Source organism: Gopherus flavomarginatus, chromosome 5 (genome assembly GCF_025201925.1).
Source record: "Gopherus flavomarginatus isolate rGopFla2 chromosome 5, rGopFla2.mat.asm, whole genome shotgun sequence".
NCBI lineage: Eukaryota > Metazoa > Chordata > Testudines > Testudinidae > Gopherus > Gopherus flavomarginatus.
Genome location: NC_066621.1, coordinates 23521345 through 23537906, shown reverse-complemented (window position 1 = coordinate 23537906; position 16562 = coordinate 23521345). Strand labels below are relative to the sequence as shown.

Genomic DNA, 16562 nt, shown 5'->3' with positions numbered 1-16562 from the left:
GCACGGCTGCTAGCGGGACCTGGCGCGTTTACTGAGTGCGGGAGTAGGGGGGACAGTCTTCATGCTCCCTAAACAAAGACTGGGACTTTTGTCTCCATGGCAACAGGCCCAAGGAAACCGGTGGGTGTCGTTCCCTGGACAAAGCCCTTGCTGAGCTCCTGGTGCTTAGCAACCACCTCCCTCGCCCCATGGCATTTCACCGGGCTGGGGGGGTGGGGTGCTGGAGCGCAAGAACAAGGAGCTTTAACATCCCTGAGCAACCGGGGCCAGGAGGCTAAGGTGGGGGTGGGCAGCAATCCCAAAGTCGAGCCTGTCGGCAAGACCCGGGCTGCAGCCCTGCATCCCCAGCCAGTGCAGCTGAGCCCATTGACTTGCTGCTTGCTCCACTCCTGTGTAGAGATCAAGCAGGTCACGGGACCACGGCCTCCATCGCCTGGCATGGATGCAGATCCACTATGTGGCAAGAGAAACCAGTTTTCTAGCCCATCGGTCTCTCGTTCACGCCACCTGAGCTGTGGTTTCTCTGGCCCTGGCAGGCTTTCCTGGCCGCTGAAGGGTGTGATCAGCGACAGCCTCTCACACAACAGGATCCTGGGACAGAGTGAAAGCAGGGATCTGGGGAGGGAGTGTTCCCCGAGCTGCTTTGGCAAAGCGGCCAGTGCTACCTGTGACTGGCAAAAGCATCACAGTGCTGGCCCATCCTGAAGCCAGTGCTGGAGATGCCACAGGCTCTGGGGTGATGGCTGTAAAACACTGGGGCAGCAGTCGGGTAATGAGCCCTCTGCACTTGGAGGTTCTCGGCCTGAGATCTCAAAGCGCTGGTTAAGCTGCAAGGCCTCGGGCTCCATCATGCTAACCCCACACCTGCTCTGGACTGGGCTTCTACCAGGATGGGCTGATTTCTCACACACCCTGGTTCAGACATGCCAAGAGAACAGCCTCACTCAGAGTGGCCATATCTGTCCTGCTGGAAACCAGGGAGCTGGGCAGCATGACACTGGCGCAGCAGCTCTCCCAGTGCCTGAGCTCAGGCTGAGTGGGGGGTGAGGTTTAGGCTGGTTCTCCATGGGGCCTGCCCAGCTTTCCTGCCAGTGTAGGGCAAGAAGACAAAACTCTCCTCGCCTCGGAAGCCAGCAATACAAACCTGGGAGCCTCGCCCTGGGAGCCCCATCCTGCAGAGGGTGGTGCTGTAGGGGTTCAGAACCAGGGGCGAGGGAACCGTGGCCCTGTGCCCTGTGTGATGCCGCTCTGGGCTGAGCTGGGAGTCACTAGTAACCTGGGGGCAATGCCTTGCTGGTGTGCATGGGGGCGCTTGCCTGGGCATGAGGGGGATGCAAGCAAAGAATGACTTTCAGGGTCACAGTTTCTCCCCCCTGCCTGGGCACAGGGATGGATTCTTGCCCATTTAGGGATATTCAGAGGAGTTTCTTTGCACATTGGTTCTTGTAAGCTGCCAGGGAGCTGGTGGACCCAGAGTTTGCTTCCCGCCCCCTCGGGCTGCTGGGGGCACAGAATGCCTGCTTTGTGGGCACATGTGCTGGGCCCCAGCTGCTCTTGGCTCCTTTCTGCTTCACAGAAGGCACAGTGCCATGTGAAGGCCACAGCCAGGAGAAGCGGGCTCTCTGTGTCGGTGCCGAGGGGGGAGCGGTGCCAGGCTCCCCGATGGGCTGAGATCCTGAGCTTGTGCCCTACTCGTCTCCCTACCCGCACTGGCAGCAGCCTTCTGTGTAAGACCAGGGCTCTCCAGAACTCCAGCCAGCCAGCAGCTGCAGAGGAGGAGCTGGGCTGGGGGCTGTGCTTTGACCCAAGCTCAATGGGTGTTTGCATCTAACTCTGTTCCGCTCTGGGGATCTGCTCCAGCAGCCCCACCGCTAAGGCCAGCTCTTGTCCTTGTTCTTCAGAGGGGTAAGGGACTCACCTGAGAGCTGGGATTAGGACTCAGGATGAGCTGGCGCTCAGCCCTGAGCTAAATGCCCCAGACTATATGGTTTCTGCTAAGGTGGGAGCCTGATCCTTGTGCCCCTTCTGGCTGCTTTGTGCCACCGGGGTTGTGCCCCACAGCCAGAAAGTAACGCTACCAATGCAGTGCCTCAGCTACAGGGGCATCTCCCACTGGCACGGAGGCAGCCTTGGATATAGCCAGCATGGCACCACTTGCTCTTCTGGTGTCAGGGATGGGTCGAGGTGAAGGCCCAGGGAGAAGCAGCACCTTGCACTCCAGCCATCCACCACGGGGAGAACGATCCCTAGGGGCTAATTCCTGCCAGCGTAACTTAGAGCAGCCCCAGGAACATGGGAGCAGACAGGCGACTTCGCTACCTGTCCCCTGCCTGGCTATGTACAGCTCCACTGGGCCCCAGCAACCGGCCCAGCAGACTCAGTTGGATTGTCTCCAGATACACAGGGCGATACTGATACTGATCTACATGTCCAGCCCTTTCCAGCGTCCAGCCCCCCAGGATGGGCCGCCGCCTCCCCACACCTGGAATGGAGGGAAGCAGGGAGTCGGAGGACACTGATCTAAGTCCGAAACAGCTGGGCTGGCAGCCACAGGCCGTATGATACCTGATGGGAATCTCAGAGAACCCAGCCCGCTGCCCTGTTATACTGCATCAAAGAACCTGCCTGGCTGGAGGCGCTTCGTTCTGTCTGATTAGTGCTTTATTGAGGACAGGGTACTTGTACAAGGGGAGAGCTGAGATCCTACAGGAGTCTCTTCACTGCAGCTGCCTCCCAGTTTGGAGGACGGGCTGGGTGGGGAGGAGGATGGTGAGAACCCAGGATACGTCAGACAGGTTACTAGTTGCTACATCCTCTAGGAGACGCTATGGCAACTCTCAGTCCTTGAAGTGCTGCAGATGGGACCTTTCCAAGACATCGTCTCACCCAGACCAGCAACTCCTCAGAGCCGTGCCAGGGAACCGTGACTGGAAGAGGCCCATGGCCTTGGTGACTCTCCAGCAAAGGCAGGAGAGCTGCCTAAGAAGCCACATCAGCTGGCAACAGCACTAACGTCCTTGCTGGGTATCAAACGAGCCCATGGCAGGCATGAAGATGCCTCGCTCCATCTCATGTGCAGACACTGAGACTGAACAACATTTGGTCTTGGGAGACGCCAAAGAAACAATCTCTACTGCTTCCCTCGGGGCTGGTGGAGCTTAGCAAGGCGTGCCCAGGGCCATGATTGGGGGAGGCGACTCCCTGGGCTTGTCGAAGAAGATGGAGGAGGACATCTCTGTCTTCAGCTTGCTGTCTGAGCTGCTGCCCTCGCTGGAGGCCGCGTCCTGGCTACACTCCTCACAGCAGCAGCAGCAGCAGTCCATGAAGGCCTGCCCCAGCGGCTTGCAGAGGCAGAGGAGCAGTACAGGGGTGACGGAGCACTTGAAGAACAAGAAGAACTGGTTGATGAGGTTGAGCAAGTCCAAGGTTTGCTTGGACATGTCCGGGGACAGGTAGGCCACCACGATGTTGCAGATGTTCTCGGGGATGGTGCACAGACCATAGATGACCGTCAGGCCTATGACAGTACAGTTGAGCTGTCTCTCACACTGGCCATGCTTGGACCCCCGGCATTCCGCCGCCTTCTCAGCGCTGCTGATCTTTCGGGTCACCAGCTGGCAGCTCACGGTGAAGAGGATGGGCAGGCAGAAGTAGCAGCCAAAATACCACCACATCCTGGAGTTTTGGTAGGTGAGGATCAGGGAGTAGACAGACTCTGGCAGCTCCAGGGAAGGCTTCATGGTGCAGTACTCGGTCACCACACCAGAGACCGGCGATGTGTCCTGCGTCAGCTGCCAGAGGAGAATCTCCGGCACAGAGAGAGTCATGGAGCCCACCCAGATGACGGCCAGCTTGGCAATGATGGACTGGCACTGCTCTATGGGCCGCATCTTGAGCTGAGGGCTGGTTGCTGTGTGGAACCTGTCGATGCCCAGGGCACAAAGGCTGAAGGTGGTGACACCTAAGGAAGACACCTGGGGACATGGAAAAAGAGACAGGCTGAGGTCACTGTGTGGCACTCCATGGAGACAGGGTTGCATTGGCCAGAGACACATCAGGCTTTTACAGCTGGTGAGATGGAAGTTTGCTGGCCAGTGAGAACACCGTTGAGCCAGAGTTTAAGGGGGTTCCCAGGGCTTGTGCCCTAAATCTGACCCACTGGCCAAAGTTTGACCATTTCCCAGATTCCAAAGCACTGCATTTCTAAAGCAGCCACCAAGGAATTCACAACACAACACAACAGTCCCCAGCCACGCACGTGTTTGTTAAGGGGCCAATAACACCATTTCCTGCTTCTGCAGTGGTGGGTGTCACGGCGTGTGGGGGGACACAAGGCCCTGCACCCCCGGCTTCCTGCAATTCACCGTGACTCTCAGTAAAGCAGAAGGTTTATTTAGGCGACAGGAACACAGTCCAAGACAGGTCTTGCCAGTACAGACAACAGGACCCCCTTTAGTTAGGTCCATATGGAGGCCCCAGGGAGGCCACAGCCCTGTTGGTCGGGGGTAGGGGGGGGCTCATTCTTTTCAGCCAGCTCCAAACCTGAAAACTCCCTTCAGCCTCTCACTCAGCCTCCCCCTGGCTCCTCCCCCAGTCTTTGTGTCCTTTGTCCAGTTTCCTGGGCAGAGGTGTTACTTGGCCTCCAACCCCCCTCCTGGGTTCTCATGTTACATGCTCAGGTATCCTCCCTTCCCCAGTGCAGGCCGTCCCAGCACAACTCCCCTGCCCCCTTCCCAGGTCAGTACTCCCCACTCAGCATTCAAATAACACAGCAGGAACATTCCCACTTCGTCACAGCGGGGAGAGCGCTGAGGGTGGGAGCAAGGGCTCTCGGGGGGAGGTGAAAGTGCAGATACAAACCCAGTTTGCACCCACATCCCTGTGAGTGACTGTGCAATACAGAGGTGGCTGCAGCCGGAGACATAAGTAACTGCAGCTTCAGCCAACTCCATGGATATTACCAGGGGCCTCCCAGCACATGGGAGGGAGCTAAAGCTGCCGCCAGGGAGTAAACTGAGGCAGAGGGATTCAGTGACTTGCCTGAGGCTGCTCAGGGAGTCCAGTGGCAGAGCCAGGAGGGTCTGAGCCCCAGCCCTGTGCTCATCCCTCCAGGCCAGGGCTCTCCTCCTCTTTCACCCACTAGGCTACGCCTGACTAGAATGCCTGTCCTGCGCTCCCCTCCCAGAACAGCTCCAGCGAGAGCGGGCCAGGGGTTGGAAGCTCATTTAAGGCAACACAGCAGCTGAAAACAAGGGGGAGAGCCAGGCTCACGAGTGGCCGCATGCCTTCAGACCACCAGCAGGCTCCTCACAGGCAACCAGTCCTCCGCTCTGGGCCTTCCTGTCCCTCGCTATCCGCTCCTCCATGTGCTGAACAAGCCGAAGCTGCTGTTGTCCAAAATCAGCCCCTGGGCATTTCCGCTGCATGGAGAAACCCAGGAAAAACATCCCCCTCTGCCAAAGGAAGAGGGCACAATTGATAGGAAAAGATGCCAAGTTCTGGGAGGGTTCGAGTGAAAATAAACACCAACAGCCGCTCCACAGCCACTGTGCCAGCACGGCCCCCTCGCTCGCAGCCCCAATTCCACAGCCGTCGTGCTAAAGAAATGGCCACTGTCCGCACACAGTGATTCACAGACAAGCGCTTGCTGGGCTCCACCGTTCCCCAGAGTCCTAGACCCCAAGGCCAGGAGGGCCCATTGGGAGCAGCTAGTCTGACCCCTGTACGGCGCAGGAAAACCAGAGCCCATCCCCAAGCTGCCTGCTCGTGGAGCTAGAACAGATCTTTTAGAAAAACATCCTGTCTTGATTTAAAATTTGCCAGAGGAGAACCCACCAGGGGAGAACCCACCACAGCCCTTGGTAATTTGTTCCAATGGTTAATTATCCTCCCTGTTAAAAAATTACAAACTTCATTTCCAGTCTGCATTTGTCTAGCTTCAACTTCCAGCCACTGGACTGTGTTAGACCTTTGGCTGCTAGGCTGAAGAGCCCATGATCAACTCCTCGTTCCCCATGTAGGTACTGACAGATCAAGTTACCCCTCAACCTTTTCTTTGTTAAGCTAAATAGCTGGTGCTCCTGAAGTCTCTCACTATAGGGCAGGTGTTCTAATCCATCTCAGGCTCTTCTCTGAACACTCTGCAATTTATCAACATCCTTCTGCATCAACATCCTGCAGACACCAGAACTGGACACTGTATCCCAGCAGCAGGCGCCCCCTGCCAAGCACACATGGCCCTTTCTGACCTCTGCAAGGGAAGTTCTCAGTGCTCAACAAATATCTGACATTGGTCCCTTCTTAAAAAAAAAAACAACTTTTAGCATTTTTAAAAAGTTACTCCCCTGGGGATCCTGGCGCAGGCTCTTCTGGGGATCACAGGGTGCTGCCCACTGCCATCCTGCACTCAGCCCTCACTCCAGCATGCTCACACCACCCGTCTAAGCTGTGCCTCAACAGTGCTCACCACCCCTACACTGGCTGTCACATCAGCAGCAGAGACACAAAGATGTTCCTTCTGCAGCTGTCCCTTCCTGCCCAGCACTCTCAGCTCCGCCTACCTCCTCTCCTGCTTACATCTGCATCCCTTCGCAATGATCCCAGTGCTTCCCCTGGGCCCCGCCCCTGCTTGGGTCCCTCAGCTGCTGCTATTGGTATTCCAGTGGTGTCCACACCAGCTCATGGCCCCGTTGCGCCAAGCGCTGCACACACACAGACAGTGGGAGCTTGCAGTTTGAACTCAGACGCTGCGGGAGCTCACTTTGAATGGGGGATGGAGCATCGGGGCAGTGGTGCAGAAGGGGAGGTCAGAGTGTCTCTCTCACCGGGGGCAGCTGCTGCCAGCCCCGGTCCCATCACCCCAGTTACTTCCTGCTGCCCGGCCTGATGCCATGTGCTCCAGTCACTCCAGGCATGGGGCCAGAACACAGATCACAATATTTCCACTTGGGGGTGCTCCCTCACAGCCTGCTACCCCTGCTCCCCCAGTTCTGCCACCCCGGTCTAACTGGACAAGAGAAAGAATGGACGGTTAGAAGTTATGGGGCACCAAGAAATTAAGGGCACCTCTATTCAGCAGCTGGGAGGGCACGACGCAGTGCGGAAAGACAGACCTGTGCTACATCGAGCAATGCAACCACGGTAGCTCATGTTGGCTGCCCAGGTACGTCCCTGGGCAGGACTGCATTTGGATGGATGGTTGAGTTGCATGCTTCTAGTTTTAGGTGCTAGCTTAAGCAGAGCTGGTGCACCTGGATGTCTACCCAAGCTGGGCCGATATACCTTTAGGGACTGGACCAATCTCCAGGGATGCAGCCCGGCTCTTGGAACTCAGCTACAGGAGAGAATGGCCCCAGATGGGCTAAATCAGTGTGAAACCGGATTGGGGTACATCAGCGCAGCCCCCATGTGGACATTCTTAAACTGGAATAAGAGCGCCCTTCCCCAGGGGCTGCATTGGCTTTGAACTAATGTAGTCATAGTGGGGCCATTTTCTTCTGTAGACAAAGCCTTTGACCTACTAAAGCCGGTGACGGAGTGCTATGCTAGGGAGAGGAAGGGGTTCTTGGCTGCTGGGACTGTGGGATCCCAGACCCATGCTCCACTGCCCTGGCCTGCACCCCCAACATGCCCTACCTTCCCATTGCCAGGGCCTGACCCTTCCTCAAGCCAGGATGCAGCTCCTGAAGGTGGCTGTTCAGCTCTCCAGTCCAAGGGTGGCTGCACCATGTAGACACACTCCAGCTGGCTTTGAGCTAGCTAGCGCCAATAAACCGAGTCAGCCCCAGGGTCCTGACAGACTCGTACAGCCTCGCAGCTATTGTCATTGGTGCTAGCTTGGGGATGCCTACCCATGGTGCAGTCATTCCTCTGGCTGCAGTGTGGACGGACCCAGAGTCTCTACAGGGCAGGACATGCAGCAGCCAGGATCCAGCCTCATGGCGTGTGACCCGCCACAGCACGTGCCGGGCTCTGGGCTTCTGAAGGCTAGAGGAGAAGCTGATCTCCAGAAGAATTGAGTCTGCACTAGCTCCCTCACTAAGCCTAGCACACTGCCGAGCCATTTGCTTCCAAACCCGGCAACCACCACGCCCCTTGTGATCCCTCCTCCCAGAAAGGACCAGCAATGGCCAGGGACTGAGCTATGCCCCCCTTCCCCCTCCCCTAGGATCTGAGCCCTGCATCTCTTTGAACTTCTAGTAGGTGCCAGAGTGACCCAGGAGCAATCTGGAGGCCAAGCAGTGAACTTGGCCAGATGCAGCCAGAGGGGGAGGAGGGACATGGAGAGCTGTCTCCCCACCTGACCAGTCCTGCTCTTGGGCGGGGGGGAGAGGAAAGGGCAGTAGATTGTTAAGACACGGCCCATGGAGCCCTGCCTGGATGCCCCCCCGGGAGAGCAAGTGGTGACAAATGCAGCAGCGCCGGTCTGAGCGCATACTACGCCCCCCATCTGACTGACACTACCCTACACCGAGGCCCATTGTCCTGGCCACCTCCTCCACTGAATGATCCGTTACAGCAGCCTGACCGCAGCCACTGCGTCATTTGCAGCTGGGCGCACCACCTGGGCCGCTCCCCGCCCTCCCGGAGCAGCCTCCAGCCCCCACACGGGATGCACAGCATTAGGAATCTGAGCGCTGTTCTGCAGGGGCGGGATTCCTCCCAGGGCAGCAGGCCCAGCGTAACGCCCAGCACGGGACGTACAGCACTAGGAATCTGAGCACCGTTCTGCAGGGCGGGATTCCTCCCAGGGCAGCGGGCCCAGCATAACACCCAGCACGGGACGTACAGCATTAGGAGTGTGAGCACCATTCTGCAGGGCGGGATTCCTCCCAGGGCAGCGGGCCCAGCGTAACACCCAGCACGGGATGTACAGCATTAGGAGTCTGAGCACCATTCTGCAGGGCGGGATTCCTCCCAGGGCAGCGGGACCAGTGTAACACCCAGCATGGGACGTACAGCACTAGGAGTCTGAGCACCGTTCTGCAGGGCAGGATTCCTCCCAGGGCAGCGGGCCCAGCATAACGCCCACCACGGGATGTACAGCATTAGGAGTCTGAGCACCGTTCTGCAGGGTGGGATTCCTCCTCCATGTCCCCCCTCCCCTCCGGCTGCATCAGGCCCAGCATAACGCCCAGGCCCACCCAAGCGCCAGGGGAGCCTCGTGTTGGCCCCTGCACAAGGTGTCTTTCACCCCGTGAATTTATGATCGTGTTCAGTTCCAGGTATTTCCCCCATTGCCTTGCAGCACATTATTGCACTAGGCTGAAACTACAAAGCCCACCCCTGGCTCTGGCCCCGGTACTGATTCCTTAGTCATTATTAATTATATGGCATTACAGCTTAGCATCGCTGGTCAGGGCCCAGGACCGCACTGTGTGAGGGGCTGTACAGACGCAGCCCCGAATGCCAGGCCCTGCCACTTACAGTCCAGTCTAAGGGATTGGCAACATGCAGCCGTTGCAGAGGCTCAGGTGCCAGGTGGCTTCAGGAGGGAAGTGATGCTACATCCCACCATTAATATCCTCGCCCAGCTGGCCAGAGGAGGGGCCATCGGGTGGCTACCTACCAGCTGCCTTCACTTGCCTTCTCGGTAAATCCTGATACTGAACAGGAAAAGGCTGTTTTTCGATGGAAGGGGAAACTGATGGTTGCAGGCATTTCCTGACTCCAATCTAACCCTTCTACTTTCGAGGTAGTGCTGCCACCATGGCAGCGAAGTGCTGGACTCTACTGCACAGGGCCGTGCGTGAGGTTTCTGGAGGCTGCGTTTCGGTGAGGCTGAGAACAGCCGATTTCGCAGCCAAGCGCTTCATAGAGCTCTGGGGAATGTGAACAACTTCCCGACCTATCATGCAGTGACCACGGTGGAGCACCAGGAACATCCAGCAGCCTGCAGCCAGTCCCAAATTGACTCCTAGGGACAGATCTCCAGCTGATGCACAGCAGCAGAGCTCCACTGATAGCAGGGAGGCTACACCCGACTCACATCAGCAGGGGATCCGGCCCGCTGACTCCAATGGAGCTGTGGCCGATGACATGAGCTGGGGATCTCATCCCCCATGGGCCGCAGAGAGGCACAGCTGTACTCAGGCTGGCTGCGGGATCCCTCCCATGACTCTAGGGAGTCAGGTTCTCTGGTCTCACTGACACCAGCTCTATGCTAGCATGAGGCCAGCGATGCTATCAGGGGAGGGAGGGGAGACTCAAGCTTCTGGCCCCCAGACTCACTTTAGAGTCCCCCTCCCCTATGATCTCAGTGCAACTGGCAGGGGCAAGCAGAGGCTGAGTTGGGGATGGGTTTTCCTCGGCTTGTGTGCATGAGTTCTCCATTGTGATGAGAGCTTCCTCTCCAGGGTAACCTCCTCGCACAATGCCCCTCTCCCCCCTTCATCCCTGAGGCGGCTCAGCTTGATTCTTTGGACTAGCCAGAGGCACAAGCCCCCAGCCCTGCCAGGACCATATACCCTGAGGCTGTGGGGTCCGCATTGCCGAGGCGATGGCAGCGTGTACAGACACAGCTGTGACCTAGCTAGCTGGAGTACTGACAGCAGGGCAGCTGCAACCTGAATAATTTCCCAGAGTCCAGGGTGGGCTGGTACCGGGCCACTGAGTGGTGGCGAAGGGGCAGGTTGCCCTGGGCTCCCTATTTGAGAGGGTGCCTAAGCCGAGTGGCGTTAGAATATAGATATTCAGGCCTGCCTGTAAAGGCCTATACTTTAAGAACTTGTGTATTTTTATCACTTTGTTAGTCACAGGGGTATAAAACAAAGAATCAAAAACACAGTCTGCTTGTGTATGGGTCTTCTCTCCCTAGGACAGTCTGAGGCCTTGTTCTTAGCTAAGGCGTTTGGCTAAGCAGCAGGGGCAGCCATAAGCTGGGAAGCGAACGGTCACATCCTCACATCCCAAACTAGTCACATTGAAATGAGGTGGTATTGGGCTGTTAGGAATACAATCCTGTCCTGATAGTGCCCATGGTGGTTAAAGAAAACTTAGTTTGATAGCATCCTGCCTGGCAAGAAACCACTTCTCAATAGTTGTGGTTGTGAAACGCTTATTTCTGTATCTTTTATCTTTATGGCCCCCACTTTTCTATTGTTAATCTGTCTGGTTCTCTAATTGTTTCTGTCTGTTCTATAATTAATTTTGCTGGGTGTAAGTTAATTAAGGTAGTGGGATATAATTGGTTAGAGAATGATGTTACATTAGGATTGGTGAGTTAAATTTCAGTAAAATTATTGGTTAGGGTGTAGCTGAGAGTATTACTACACCTCTACCCCTATATAACGCGACCTGATATAACATGAATTCGGATATAACGCGGTAAAGCAGAGCTCCAGTGGGGTAAGGCTGCATGCTCTGGCGGATCAAAGCAAGTTCGATATAATGCGGTTTCACCTATAATGCAGTAAGATTTTTTGGCTCCCGAGGACTGTGTTATATCGGGGTAGAGGTGTATATAAATTGGGGTCATAGAATCATAGAAGATTAGGGTTGGAAGAGACCTCAGGAGGTCATCTAGTCCCACTCCCTGCTCAAAGCAGGACCAATCCCCAACTAAATCATCCCAGCCTGGACTTTGTCTAATAGGAAGTGAGTGGGAAATTGGATTCATGCTTGCTGGAAATTAACCCCAATAAGCATTGCATTGTCTGCACTTCAGACTCCTGGTCATTTGCTGTGTGCTGTCTGCATGACAAGAAGCAGGGAAGTGGGAGGGTGGCGGAAAAGCCCTCTAACAAGTGGCACGGTGACCTGGTGTGCAGGGTCACAGCGCCACTCAGGTTTGGCCCAGCTGCCCCTCTGTGGTGATGGTGGGATGGCGGAACTGGGACAAACCTGAGTGGCTCTGAAGCCTCCCCCCACTCCCACCCCATGCCAGGTTGTAACACCCAGAGCAGGGAGCTGGGCCCAGCCTCACAGGATGGGAGCAGCTGTGGGATGAGCATGAGGCTGCAACCCCCCACCCTGGGCGCCTCCTAAGTCATAAGTGTTTTGGAAGGGTTGGGGGGCCTCAGTTTCAGATTTCGCCTCTGTCCCCCCAAAACCTCTGTGCACCCCTGGCTGCAGCCCCTGGTGCTGCAGCTTCCTGGCTGTTGGTCATTTCTCCAGCTAGATCAATGCTAGCTCGGGTCTGTCTATGTGCCACACTCCTGCCTCTGACTGCAGTGTGGCCAGACCCTGTGTTAGCTTCTGTCTCCTCCAACAAGGACACAACCCCCCCACCCCACAATCAAACTCTCCTGACCCCGCGGAAGCTGGTTCCAGCTCTTTCAGTCCAGCACGTTTTCCTGTGCATGGGGCTAGCGCTGACAGGGAGAGAAGTGACTGTGAAAACGGCACCTCTGTGTGTCTGTTTATTCTGAACACAAGGTGCTGATCTGGCCCACACCCCTGGCTCTGCCTGCCCTCCGTGAGCGACAACTCCACCTGCCCTCTGGCTATCCACTGGGGTCCCATCTCACCTGTACACCCCGTCGGCGACACAGCCCCTGGCACTAACAGGTTGCGAGCGTGGTGGGTAGAGGGTAGAATGGGGGTTAACTCGTTCACAGTTGGGCAGGGCTGGCACAGTCCAAGCCACTGGCTACAACACTGCAGCTGGGGTGCTGAGAGTCAGGCCCCTCACTTTGGGTGCCCAGATTCATAGATTCTAGAACTGGAAGGAACCTCAAGAGGTCATCGAGTCCAGTCCCCTGCCCTCACGGCAGGACCAAATACCATCTAGATCATCCCAGATAGACATTTATCTAACCTACTCTTAAATATCTCCAGAGATGGAGATTCCACAACCTCCCTAGGCAATTTATTCCAGTGTTTAACCACCCTAACAGGAACTTGTTCCTAATGTCCAACCTAAACCTCCCTTGCTGCAGTTTAAGCCCATTGCTTCTTGTTCTATCCTTAGAGGCTAAGGTGAACAAGTTTTCTCCCTCTTCCTGATGACTCCCTTTTAGATACCTGAAAACTGCTATCCTGTCCCCTCTCAGTCTTCTCTTTTCCAAACTAAACAAACCCAATTCTTTCAGCCTTCCTTCACAGGTCATGTTCTCAAGACCTTTAATCATTCTTGTTGCTCTTCTCTGGACCCTGTCCAATTTCTCCACATCTTTCTTGAAATGCGGTGCCCAGAACTGGACACAATACTCCAGTTGAGGCCTAACTAGCGCAGAGTAGAGCGGAAGAATGACTTCTCGTGTCTTGCTCACATCACACCTGCTAATGGTACCTGGTTTCCAGAGGGCAGGTGTAAATGCCCCACACCACTGGGGATCAGGCTGCTTATTTAGGTGCTGGTTGTTAGGAGCCCAAGAGCGAGCAGGTCTCTGCTGTGTCTCTGGTCCCTTAGCAAAAGCAGGCCCCTGGGTGGGACTGAGGGAGGATTTTACAGTCCCTTTTCTCACCCTATACACCCTGTGCAGCTCTGAGAGCCCCAGGCTACAGCCCGAGGGGGTAGGGTGACCAGACAGCCAGTGTGAAAAACCGGGACAGAGGGTGGAGGGTAATAGGTGTCTATATAAAACAAAGTCCAGAATATCAGGACTGTCCCTATAAAATCAGGACATCTGGTCACCATACAAGGGGACTGGGGCTGTGATTGCTCCACACAGGGCCTGTTCCACGCTCGCTATCTGAACCCAGGTGCCTGGGCCCCGGGTGAGGTTTAAAGAGCTGGGTGAGATGGGGGAAATACACCAGCACAAGCCCAGAGGGGTGAAGTGGCACCTGGACGGGTTGTGCTGGGTCCCTGTATCGGGCGAATGGCACCATAGGAATGGGCATACACCATTTGCCGGAGCCCCCGCCGACCTCTTACCTCCATGAAGGGCACAATGCGGCAGGAGATGTCCCCCAGCAGCCTCTTCTTGGTGATCTCATTGAAGATGACCACGGGGAGGCAGAAGAAGAGGACAAGGAAATCCCAGAGAGCAAGGCTGGCCAGGATGGAGTTCCAGGCACTCTTCAGGTAGTAGTTGTGCCAGACGATGCACATGACTGACAGGTTGCCAATGATGCCCACGGCGAAGACAATGAGGGAGAGGAACATCACAGCGTAGGCGCTGTAAGAGTTCTCCGTCACTGGGTACAGGGGGTTCTGGATCTGCAGACGCTTGTCCGGCGCCATGGGGAGGTTGCCACGGGAGTCTGTGCCTTGGAGGTCTGTGTGGCTCCCATCTCGGTGCTCAGCAGGGTCTGTGCTGGATGGCATCAGGGGCTTGGTTGGGTTGATGGGCCGAGGGAACTCCACCCTTATCCCCGGCATGTAGTGCTGGACTGACTTGGAGTCCTCGTCCTTGGTCCCTCTGCGCAGCCTCTCCCTCGTCAGCCGGTCTTCTGAGGCTGGCTGGACCCAGTGACCGTCCCATGGGTGCCACACCTTCCCAGGTGACCCCAACAGAACATCGGCTGGTAGGTCGAGTCCCAGACCACCTCCTCTGTCCCCGTGCTGCTGTCCAGGATGTGCGCGCCTCCCCCAGATCACTGGGGCAGTGCCTGGCTTTGCCGTGGCCCCTGAGGTGTGCAGCACCAGCAGCGAAAGCACTAGAGACCAAGGCAAAGGCATCGCTCCCTCAGCACCTGCAAAGCAGAGGTGACCCCAACTCCGGGGCTGTGGAGAGAAAGGGAAAATTCCCCAACTTGAAAAAGGACTGAAGGAGTCGTGGGGTGAGCCAGGAGGCAGAGAGGCTGCAGGCTGCTCTCCCAGCTCCAACCGTCGCTCTGGGTTAGCCGCAGAGCTCTGGCCGGAATAATAAGTTTCCCTCAGCCAAACCGGCCCTTGCCAGAGCCCCAGGCCCTCTGGTGGCCGTAATGCAACTCACCAGAGCAACCGACCAACACCTCAATTTGCACCACTGAGAGGGGGGCTCTGGGATCACAAGGGGTTGTTGCTGTGGGGACCCGGGGGGAGCTTGGCTGCTCCAGGCCCATTTAGAGTGCGCCATCCATCCAGAACACTGCCCATTGCCCAGACAGATGCAGAGTCACGGGCCAAGTTGGCATCCAGCCGCCTGTAGTATTACCACATTCGGGATTCAAACGCAATTAATGCTACAGTCCCTATAAGGGCGTGACATAGTGAGAAATAAGGGAGAAACCTAAAAAATCAAGGAGAAGGCCAAGGCCTAGTCCCAAGGGTTGGGACAGCTGGCAGGTGCCCAGGGAATGGTGCCGCTAGTCAGAGGCAAAGCAGAGCATGATGTCAGAGTAGCTCATGAGGGATATCGAGACCCCATCAGGCACCCATGGACATGCAGACAAGGCTAAGATGTGACTTGACACCCCGCGCCTGTCGCTATCCCACCTCCCTGCTCTTTTCTTGTGTCTTCAGGTTCTTCTCTGACCCTCATCCCCGGGTATCTGAGCCCCTGCAGACAGCGCATTCAGTGACATGACTCCTGGCTGGTTGGGTCCCTCTCGTCGTCTTCCCAGGGGGAGAACTGTGTGTGCAGCGGTTTGTTTTGGGAGAGTTGTTTTTGTTTATGCGTACGCTGCTACCTGGCCCCAGCCCTGCTCCTGCCTGCCCACATGGTGGCACCTCCCCTCGCTGTTTGTCTGCCTTTTATGCTGTCAGCTCTTTGGGGCCAGGACTGTCAGCACAGGTCTGTGCAGCTCCTGGCACAACAGGGTCTTGACCTGGTTGGCATCTAGGTGCTGCTACAATAGAAGTGTTAAATAATAAAGCTGATAGCTGATGGAGGGAGACCTGCGTGGTCCACTGGATGGTGTCACAAACTGGGACATGGGCGATACAACTGTCACGGAGTGTGGGGGAGACAGGGCCGTGTACCCCCGGCTTCCTGCAAACCACCATGGCTGTCAGCCAGCCAGTAAAACAGAAGGTTTATTTAGACGACAGGAACACAGTCCAAGACAGGTCTTGTCGATACAGACAACAGGACTCTCTTTATTTATGTCCATCTGGAGGCCCCAGGGAGGTCACAGCTCCGTTGGTCGGGTCGCCCCTCTCCATTTCCCCGTCAGCTCCAAACTGAAACTCCCTTCAGCCTTTGTGTCCTTTCTCCAGTTTCCCGGGCAGAGGCATTACCTGGCCTCCAACCCACTCCTGGGTTCTCAGGTTACATGCTCAGGTATCCTCCCTTCCCCAATGCAGGCCATTCCAGCACAACTCCCCTGCCACCTTCCTCGGTCAATAGTCCCCACTCAGCATTCAAATAACACAGCAAGAACATTCCCACTTCGTCACATCTCTCCCCCCTTTGAGATCAAACTGAGCAGGGTCACTTCAGCCAGTTACCCGGGGAAGTTTGAACCTACCCATGTTCCCATGGACGCCCCAGCATCCCCCACCCTTCCTGGGGGAGAATTACACCAGGCCCTTCCAGTTTCCTGCCCTCCTTTAGGTTGGGTTTGCTCGATGGCACCCATAGTTGGCATGTGGGAAGGCTTATGTGGCCCGTGCCCTTTTTTCACCCCTAGGGTTCAAACTGGGATGGGGTCTTTTCCCAGCGTTTCAGTTTGGAGGGCTGTGAGTCGGGATCTCTTGGTTAAGAGCCCCCCTTTTGACCTTGATCACCCTCTGGAAAGGCTCCTCTATGCTG

At 56.3% G+C, this 16562-nt stretch overlaps 1 protein-coding gene across 1 annotated transcript; it reads right to left on the bottom strand.

Moving 5' to 3' along the window:
• Positions 1-2653: 2653 nt before the first annotated feature.
• On the bottom strand, positions 2654-14747 carry GPR37L1 (G protein-coupled receptor 37 like 1). Its single transcript, XM_050956239.1, has 2 exons — positions 13820-14747; positions 2654-3974 (listed from the first exon to the last, which is right to left on the bottom strand). Exons 1-2 carry the CDS (start codon positions 14564-14566, stop codon positions 3159-3161), a joined length of 1563 nt encoding a protein of 520 aa, XP_050812196.1. The 5' UTR covers positions 14567-14747; the 3' UTR covers positions 2654-3158.
• Positions 14748-16562: the final 1815 nt, after the last annotated feature.